Source organism: Aegilops tauschii, chromosome 7 (genome assembly GCF_002575655.3).
Source record: "Aegilops tauschii subsp. strangulata cultivar AL8/78 chromosome 7, Aet v6.0, whole genome shotgun sequence".
NCBI classification, from domain to species: Eukaryota; Viridiplantae; Streptophyta; class Magnoliopsida; order Poales; family Poaceae; genus Aegilops; species Aegilops tauschii.
In genome coordinates, this window is record NC_053041.3 from 495927933 (window position 1) to 495938364 (window position 10432).

The window sequence follows — 10432 nt, forward strand, 5'->3', positions numbered from 1 at the left end:
AGGAATAGCTCCGGGGTCTCAAACTGAATGGAACGCCCGTGGAGCCAAAAATCCATCCAAAAAAGAGCCTTTTACCATCCCCCGGCGTCACCTTGATGGACGAGTCAAAAATAGCCTGCACCTCAGGCTCCATGGCCGACTGCAGGCCCGCAAAATAGCAATCAGATGTGCACTGCATCCATAGCCAGCGTGCCCGAAATGCATAGCCCAATAGCTTGAGGTTCAGGACACCCAATCCACCATACTCGAACGGCTTGCACACTTGCTCCCAAGCCACCAGACAATGGCCACCACTGTTATATGAAAGGGCTTCCTCTATATATATCATTGCAACCAGCTCGACCTGAAACCCATAGTCATTCCTTCTCTCATCTTAAAATAAAAAATAACAAACATGCACATACAACCTCCAGCACGGGCGCAGCATGCCGCCGCGCCTTCTACCCGCTATTATCATAAATAGCATAATGCCTAGCAACAACGAGGCTGAAGTACATAACACTACAGGCCCATAGGGCCATCGATGATCACAGGATTGACAACCAATGGTCATACGTGACACTAATAGAAACAAACAACAATTTTCAAAGCAAAAGATGTGACACGAGACCGCTTGGCATGAGTAGTAAGCTATATCAGAAACAATGAACAAAAGATGTGACACATGCATACGGTACATCCAAAATAAAGTAACCCAGCTAATATTGCACTAATCTCCTCTCATGTAGTGAAGCATGAAAGGCTTTCTAGGCTGTTTGCGGTTCACCTTCCCCACGTTGGATTGGGGCCATCGGGGGAGCTCTACACGGCTACCGCAATGGAGTCGAATTCCCTCCTGGACCCGTAGATCGTCGCCCCTCTCGGCATACCGCTCCACTTCGCCACCGGCGTCCTCTTCTTCTTGCTATTATATTTCTCGCCACCATCTCACTATCTCACCTTGAATCATCATTTTGAGGCAATAAAATCCACATTTATTGAAAAATCTCACCATACCACGGAGATGAACATCGCAAGTTTTATCTTTCATGTCTTCTATCCTATACATACAATTAAACGACTTGCCAACTTGTACCAAATTCCCTCAAGAGAATCTTCGTCCATGATACAAGACCTAATTCACAAGACAAAGCCGTATGGTAGCGGCCGCCTGCACTTGCATATCCTCACACGCATCGTCGTCAAACTTGGTCAGCTTCGTCTCCTGCAAACCCTTCAAGATTACCTGCTGCGCCAGAAGATTATTGACTCTTGTCTGCCATAGACCGAAGTTACCTGTGCCATCGAATTTCTTCACATCAAACTTGTGAACCCCGACGCCGATCTAACCGACATGTTGCTGCCGGTCTTACCACCATTATTTTTCTCTGCGACTTCCTCACGAAAAAGATCACTGATCCCGTATTTCTCGTCTGAAGCCACGCCACAGTACGTGATCTACCAACAAAACTGGCCCACACAACCTCGGTGCATTGCTCGACGGGTGCCAGGGAATGTCCGATCGGTGCAAGGTGGAGCATGGCGGTGATCACGGATGCGGTCGGTGGTGTTGGACACTTCGGGCAGGAGGCATGAACCGTTCCATGAGTCGGTAAGGATCGGCTAGACGTGACGATCGGACCGGCGTCGTGGCAAGATCATGCATACACACTAATGGATTTTACAAGGCAATTTACTTTTTTTTTGTCGCTATAAAGCTTCTTTTCCTCACCATTTGCGTACAAACTATACATCTATAGTTACGAAAATATCGATCATTATCTTTTGTATCTGGACGAGCAGTAGACGAACTGCAGCAGGTTGAGCACGCTCAGAGCCGCCATGAACCAGAAGAAGTAGTTCAGATGGCCTTCGTCGAGGTTGTCCGGGATCCACCCCGTGGCCGACACAACGGCGCCGAGCAGGGCGGAGTTGAGGTAGTTCCCGCCAGCAACGGCGAGCTGCGCGAGTGCCACACCCAGGCTCTTCATGGACTCCGGGGGCTGGTCGTAGAAGAACTCGAGCATGCCGATGCTGGTGAACACCTCGGCCGCGCCCAGCACGAAGTAGCACGGCGCTAGCCACATGATGCTCATCGAGGTCGCCGACAGCCGTCTAGTTTCGACCGACGCGGCGTACGCCATGGCGGCCGCGGACAGAGCAAGGCCGACGCCTATGCGCTGCAGCTGCGTGAAGCCCCCGTCCTGACCGGTGACGCGCCGCGCGAGCGGCACCAGCACGGCGTCGTAGATGGGAACCCAGACGAGGACGCTGACGATGTCAAAGGTGGAGAGCGACGCCGGCGGCACGACAAAGGTGCCGACGCGGTTGTCCATTGCCATGCCCAGCTCGATCATCGTCGACGACATTTGCGCGGTGACCGCGAAGAAGACCAACGTCGACGCCCAGACGGGGGACATCCGCAACAGCATCTTCAGCTCCTCCACCTGCGACACCGTGCAGAGCCGCCACGGGCCCTTCTTCTCCGGCGACGGCATCACGATCGCAGCCTTGTCGAAGAACCTGAATTGACTGGTATGCTCAGCCCCGCCATGTTCGTGCAGGGCCGAGATATCATCGGGCAGCTCGAGACGGCGATTCCTTGCGGCTGCGACAACCACCTGGGAGACCCTCGTCAGCGGGCTACCTCCCACTCCCAGTGGCTTGTACCTGTATATCTTCCCGCCGGCAACGAATACGGCGAGGCCGAACCCGATGAGCACTGTGGGGATCGCGAGCCCGACGGTCCACCCGATGTTGTCCTGCACCCAGACGAGCAACGTCGCCGACAGAAGCGAGCCAATGTTGATCGAGAAGTAGTACCAGTTGAAGAAGGAACCCTTGGCCACCCGCTCCGCCGGGACGGCAACGTCGAATTGGTCGGCGCCCAAGGCCGTGGCGCAGGGCTTGATGCCGCCGGTGCCGAGGGCGACAAGGTAGAGCCCCAGGTAGACGGCGGCGCGATGGACACCGCTGCTCTCGTCGGAAGAACGAGGCAGGAGCCACGGAAGCGCCGTTGATGATGTCATGATGAGCATCCCCTGACGGAGACAAAAAAATTCAGAGACATTGCACATTGTCAATGAATTTTTTCAGAAATGTTGCACATCATTTTGCAGTAAATTCAGAAACGTTGCGGATTAAACCGATCGGATAGCATTCTGGTTGTCTCACTTACAAAGATGTAGACAGAGAGGAAGATTGCAATTGTCGAGTATCGCCCCCAAAAAGAGTCGGCCAGGAAGGCTCCGAGGACCGGCGTGATGAAGCAGGTGCCGACCCAGGTGGATACATTCCTCGCGGCGTCGACGTTGCTCTCGTGGAGCACCGTCGTGAGGTAGGTGACCAGGTTCTTGGAGACGGCGAAGAAGCACAAGCATTCGCTGAACTCGGCACCTGAGCTATACAGGTTACTTTAGAAGAAAGGCGCAAGAAGCTGGAGGAAGCATATGTTTGTAACTTTACGCAGTACCAAGGATGAAGACGCATGCTCTCCAGTTGCCGGTGCTTCGCTTGAGAGCAGGCTGTCTGTAGATATCAACTGTGCCATCACTCGTGTATCTTGAACATTCGTCCTGAACAACAAATGCAGATACTAAAATTGGTTTCCAATTCCACACTATAGAATGAAATCTACAGTAGACAGCAGGGATCATTGTTCAGCAGAGGACTATCTGTCACCTGTGGCTGTGGAGGCAGGCGGCGATGGTTCAGCAGTGGCCGCTCCTCATCTGCCGCTTCCATCTGACGCGACACTCTCGAGCTAGCCTTCAGAAATATTTCCTGCAAGTTCCTGCGAAGAATTCTGTGCTCGCCGATCTATCAGGAACTCGCTATATGGAAGTCCTATAGGGTAGACTGATGGGACAGCACAAGAAAGAAAAACTCAATCAGGATAAGCAAAAACAAAAGCTGTTTGGAATTGTCTGCACGTTTTTTCTACTAGCACAACTTTGCGTTGGTTACCATATGAAGTCAGACTTCACAGACACAATCCAGGCACTGGATGCGTTTGTATGTGCAAGCAATACGTGCTACCCTTAATTGGGTCGGCGACACGAACGGTGAACAATTTTTATTTTTTTCCGAAACGGAGGCAAAAGAATTGCCTCATCGATTAATTAAGAAGAAGAGAATTGCCCAAATAATTTACGGAAAACCGGGCGAAAACCGATACAAACAAACTCACTCAACACGAAGCACCACGGCCACATAGATGGCCCGCCAAGTGCTCCCAACACCCAACAAGCACAACCCTCGACACTTCTACAATGCAACGGAACCCGGGGTGAGAAAACGGCAATGATGACTCAAAATACCAAGGCCACGCCGACAACATGAGAAACCGAGCACATCCATCATGACATCACGGATGCCTTCCCTCTCGCATCGTCAACCATAGGAACCTCCAGCTGCTCACTTGACAAAGGTGAATCTTGACCCTCGCTCGAGGTCGTCGACGTGTCCACTGACAAACTCAGACATAGCTCCCTAAGCTCGGGCATGACCTGCAGTACCGGAGCCACAAGCATGGCAATGGACTCGCCCTTAGTGGAAGACAACATAGGATGGGAGGTAGGCATCGAGGGTGAATTGTCTCCAACACGAGGGGAGAAGGAGCCATATAACTTCGCCCCCCTCTCCTCCGCGGAGCAAACACCGGCCGCACAAGGAGAGTGCGGCGTCAGAGAGGTCTGCAACATAGCCGGTGCAAGGGAGAGTCTACTCAGAGCAGCCTCCGCTCGCTCTAAAAAGCTCCCAACACGCGCCAGACAACCTTGCAGCAACGCAATCTGATCAGCCAAAGCGGACTGCAACATCAGCTCCGACGAGGTTGGTGAGCCAACTATACCAGAGACGACAGACGCCCAAGACCCACGATGAAGCGCCTTGGATGGGAGTGCGGATCTCATCGGACCCTCACATGAAGCAAGAGCAGGACGATGCACGATGTCGAGCTGCGACACGAGCGGCACATCATTGCATGGCAGTGAGCTTAGAGGACGCCATGGGTTGCAACATCCACGCGCACGATGACCGTTCTCCAAACAACGGGAGCACCGCAACGGCTCTTTGCAAACAGCCGCGCGATGACCATGAGCGAAGCATCTGTAACATCTACCGCGAAGCCAAGCAGGGATGGGACGAGGAGCCATTGTCGAGGAAGGCGATGAAGTCGGGCGCGGCCCGCGCCGTGGTAGCACCTCCTGCCAACCCTCATTTGTGTCTGCATCATGCCCCACGCACATCCCTCCAGAATCGAGGGCCTTGGTGGCAGCCTGCGGTGTCTGGGGAGCCAACTCCTCTTCGTCATCTTCATCTTCATCGTCGTCAGCAGCGGAGGCCCACAACACCGCCCGTGGAGGCAGCGTCACGGCCATTTCCTCTTCACAGCCTACGTCGTCCCCATTGACAGTCGTCCCCATTGACAGAGGCAACAGGGGCCGGCAGCAACACATCCGAGGCGGCATCGGCAAGGACAGGGGAGCCAGGCGTCGGGGCCGAAGCAGTTGTCGACACAGGCTCCGAACAGGGCGTGCACGCAGCCTTAAGACCCCCGTCCTCCCTCCTGAACCTGGAAGCTGGGGGCAGCGGCCGCGGTCGAGGGAGAACACCGGCGACCGGGGTAGTGCCTGCAGCCTGAGCGCACGACGCAGACGGCGCAAGGACGACGGGTGCAGCAGCCGGAGACGCCGACGGAGTGGTGGCCGCCGCGGAGGCTCGGGTGAGCAGCATTGCCGGGCGAACCGAGAGACGGGGCGCCGCCGAGACTGGCGTGGGAGAGATCTTCACGGGGTACCCGGATCCGGTTACGGCGGCCGCAACGGAGGACGGAGGCCGGAGATCCGGGCGACGGCGGCGCCCGCCCAGCCGCAACTTGCGCGGACGCGAGAGCGCCATCCCTTCCCAACGCATGCCGCCGAGCCGAGCCGAGCCTAGCAGAAGAGAGAGGGCGAGCAGGGGACTCCGGATCTGGCCTGGGCAGCTGCACAGCTAGCCGGAGATGGGAGATCGAGGCGCCGCCGCCGGGGGCGCTCACCCGACGCGGGTGCTGTCGCGGGAGCTCATCCCTTGGGATTGATATGGATATGGATTCTCTGCCGAACGGTGAACAATTGAATACGCGAGGTGAAGAAGCTGACTTTTCCTCTTCGTCTTTCCGTGTTGAGCTGAAGTAATTCGGGAAAGGTGCGACGGCGCACGCAAGGGGGTTCCTTCTACTAATGGAATGTGACGTGCGACGTGCGATCAACCTGTTGCTCAGACTGCGACATGCGATCTCTTGCCTGGGCTTTCAGGTTCATATTGTTATGCAATGCAACAACAGTTCTGTGCCGAGCGAAGCTCGATTTTGAGTCATTTCCGTGAGAAAAACCACTGGCGAGACAAAGGTAAGCAAATTTTCAAACAAATTGAGAGAGAGAGGGAGAGGGAGAGACCTGATGAGTGAGGCTGAGGCCTGTTCTTCCCTCTCCTCACGGAGGAAGACGAATGCGGCAGCAGATTCCTACCTCCTGCTCGCTTTAAAGGAGAAGGAGCAACTTTCTATCTCCAACCTAAACTAATTTAAGCTAGCCTACAACCTGCAGAAAGGAACAAGAGCCCTGGAGATATAGCCATCGGCCCATCACTCGCCACCCACTGTACACCATACTCACCCGTCGCCTTCTAACAGTTCTCTGACCGAAGACACCGAAAAAAGAAGGAAAAAACATCTGCCCGGCGTGTCAGATTGGCCTGAAACATCAAACCTCTCGTTCTGCACCGAGATGTGTGCCGTGCTGAGCATTGTGGTGGGGCATTTCAGATTAGCTCAGTCGATGGACAGTTAATCTACCTGGACAGGGCCCTCGCAACGGTGTCTCTACTGCGGCCTTCAGTAATTTAGATAGTAACATAGCGCATTTTAGAAAAAATTTATTTATATGGTATGTAGTTAATGAGGAAAGACGTGTTTAGAGTAACATAATATGTTACTGTAACATAGTGTTTCCCGAGAAAGGATGAGTCTACAAAGTCTACAAGCTAATAAATGAAGTCATTTATGATACTACTACTATGTTACTTTGCACTATAAAGGTAGTAACTTAGACTAGTGTCATATGCATGACACTAGTATAATTTACTCCTCACTATGAGCAGCCTTAATTCTGTGCAGAGTGCTAGAGACCTGAGTAATGAGGTTGTCGGGCAGTAAAGTCCGTAGCCGTTATTCCGAGGACGAGGCATGTGTGCGGCTGAGCTGATCCAAGTTTTTCCCTGAGCTAATATCACCGGAAGTCATAGAACTTGAATCACACGTTCAGTTTAGTGGTAGAACTTTAAAAATACGATTTTGCGATCACATAACTTGATTTAAGCATGCAGATACGGTGATACTAAGCATGTACGAACGTATTCATGTGTATGGCCCACTTGTCAGTGACTGATGGCACTGGGCGTGATGTATTTTCGCGTAGAACACCAAAAAAACTAAGCATGTGCGGACGTATCCATATGTATGGCCCCACTTGTCAGTAACTGAAGGTGCTGGGCGTGATATATTTTCACGCAGAACACCCAAAAAAATTGTGAAAAATATCAACCACAACGACACATTTTTTGCACAAAATGCCCTCAATTTTTTTTATTTACAGAAAAGCAGGACCATGGTACTGTACATATATTCAAAAAGTAACCAACAAAAAAGCATGCACCAGGACTCGAACCCGCCGACAATTTATTTAACACAAAATGGTCTGGCCAATAGGACATTCTAGTCAGAATGTTTTATATGGATAAGCAGCTTATATGTACTTGACGAGGACTCATGTGCAGCTTAATTGGGCCATAGATACTACGGTCCATTTTGCGTGCGCCATGTTTTTAAAGATAATTTGTAAAACATAAGTAATAAAATTGTGGATCTAAAAATAGGTAATAAAGTTGCAAGTTTCTAAATAAAATGTACTCCCTCCGTTTAGAAATACTTGTCGAAGAAATGGATGTATTTAGACGTATTTTAGTTTTAGATACATCCATTTTTATTCATTCCTCCGACAAGTATTTCCGGACGGAGGGAGTAATAGAGTTACGGACCCCTTAAAAAAGTAATGAAGTTACGTTCACATATTCCCGTGTTAAAAATATTATACATAGACGATGATTAGTAGATAAAAACATTTAAATATAAAACTATGTATTATATATTTAATATTTAGTAAAACATAAGTAATAAAAACATTTAAGATATTTGTAAACCATAAGTAATAAAATTATGTTCAAAAATTTGTGTTAAAAATACAATACATGCAAACGGTCATTTGTAAATAAAAACCTTTAGATATAAATCTGTGTATTTTGTAAAAAATATTTAGTTAATATGGACATTGAAAATGTTTATTAGGTAAATATGTTTAATGAATCCAAGAAATATACACTTGCGGCTTATATTTAAGTTATACAAACTGATGAACACAAAAACTTACTAAATATTCATGAATATTCACTTGTGTAAAAAATTGTTCATGACTTATATTCAAAAAAGTTATATAACTTAAATATTAGCCACAACTGAATATTCATATTAACAGTTTAAATTTTAAATTATTAATAATTTTAACTATGCAAACATTAAACTATACTAGTGTGCATATATATAATTATTGAAATGTTCGTATAATTAAAATAGTTTTTTTTCATTGTAATTTTGAATACAAATATGCAATATGCACATTTATATACTACACATGTTTATATGTTTTAAAAAATAGCGCGGACAAAATAGGCCGCTCTATCCGTAGGCCATTTAAGCTCCACATACATGTGTCCTCGTTTAATACATATACGTTCGTTATTAGACATCGCGACCTGATCGGCTGTAGTGGCTAGACTGTATCTATATCTATACCAATTTAAAAAGACTCAAATGGGCAGATCCAAACCATCTCGACCGTCAAATCATGTTATCTAGCGGTTCAAATCGCTCCAATGTTGAGCATCAAACACGTTTAACACTCTAATTACCCACCACTGCTATTGGTTATAAACATGTTTTGACTCAACGCTATCCCTTGAATTCTGTCATGTAGTTAATATCTTATCATTTCCGCGAAAAAGTAATTGATATCTTACCAAATACCAACGTGCAATAGATATATATTACCTAATATAACGTGCAACTAATATCCTACCTAATATAATTGTGCATTGCACGTATATAATTACTAGTTGAGTTAAAATAGTTGGTTGTTGGTTGAGAAGTGTACCGCTGCACGCAACCCATCCACGGCTGGCTGCACGTCGCGATTAGTACACTACAAAAAAAATACACTTCCGTGATGATACGTGTTTGTCACAGTAGGTCGCGTTTTTTGTCATGCATGTACATCCATGACGATTTTATGACAGAATCAAGATAGTCATACCTGTGCTGTCGTAGAAGTATTCCATGACATTACCAAAATTATCATCACGGAAGTGTCCACTTCCATGACGATAAATCGCGCGTCACAGAAGTGCTTTCTTCAAGGGTGACCGACACGTGGCATCCACCGTAACGGAACGCCGTTAAGCTATCGGGTCGGGTTTTGGATCCGATAACCCGTTAACAGCCCCGATCAATGGGGATTTTCCACGTGTAAAATCATCATTGGCTGGAGGAAACACGTGTCGGCTCACCGTTGGGACAGATGTCATCCGCTCATTGGACCAAAGGCGCCTATGATACGGCGACACGTGGCACGGCCCAACAGAGGCCCATTCCTGTGAAAAGGCCGGCCCGTTTGACTTGGTCAAAAGGTGGCGGGCCGACCCACGGAAAGCCTGTTAACGGCCTATTCGCATATAGCCCATTTACAGCCCGCTAACCCAGGGCCCGTTACGCCCTATCCGAATTAGGCCCAGTAGCGTCATCTGGGCCGTCCAATATGATTCAGCCCGTTTTAACTTCCGGCCCATGTGTGGCCCATGACTTCTTCCGGCCCATATGAGGACCTTTGTAACTCTTGGCCCATTAACGGCCCGTGGTGAAACTGGTCCGTAATGAATAGTGTATCACTTTATACCCATTAACGGCCCGTTATTCCATTGGGCCGTTTCTAGCCCAAGTTATCTTTCGGCCTTCTCAGGGCCCCTTGATTCTTGGGCTTATTTGCAGCATTCGGTGACATACGGCCCGTTACTGTCATTTTCTGCTTGTGGGCCAAATTCAGCCCGTCGTTACAGTCGGCCCATTTGCGGACAGTTAATACGTTGGGCCCTTTTCATGTAAAAAACCCGTTGGGCTGTTTTCATAGAGTTATCAAATACAGCCTATTAACGGCCCGTTATGGTCCACGAATAGTACAGCCCATGATTGGCGAAATGATGATACGCCCCGTAGAAGGCCCATGGATCCTACGGCCCGTATGAGGCCCATGTATAGTACGGCCCGTAGAAGGCCCATGGATCGTACGGCCCGTAGAAGGCCCAT

General features: G+C 49.2%; 1 protein-coding gene across 2 annotated transcripts; it reads right to left on the reverse strand.

Moving 5' to 3' along the window:
• Window positions 1-1658: 1658 nt before the first annotated feature.
• On the reverse strand, window positions 1659-6562 carry LOC109733579 (protein NRT1/ PTR FAMILY 8.3). Of its 2 annotated transcripts, none has more exons than XM_045230738.2 (5): window positions 6420-6562; window positions 3661-3837; window positions 3452-3554; window positions 3158-3380; window positions 1659-3020 (listed from the first exon to the last, which is right to left on the reverse strand). In XM_045230738.2, the coding sequence occupies exons 3-5, from the start codon at window positions 3466-3468 to the stop codon at window positions 1758-1760; spliced, it is 1503 nt and encodes a 500-aa protein (XP_045086673.1). In that variant the 5' UTR covers window positions 3469-3554; window positions 3661-3837; window positions 6420-6562; the 3' UTR covers window positions 1659-1757. The 2 variants fall into 2 exon arrangements, with proteins under 2 accessions (XP_045086673.1, XP_020148388.1); XM_020292799.4 differs by having other exon boundaries at window positions 3158-3375; window positions 6420-6559.
• Window positions 6563-10432: the final 3870 nt, after the last annotated feature.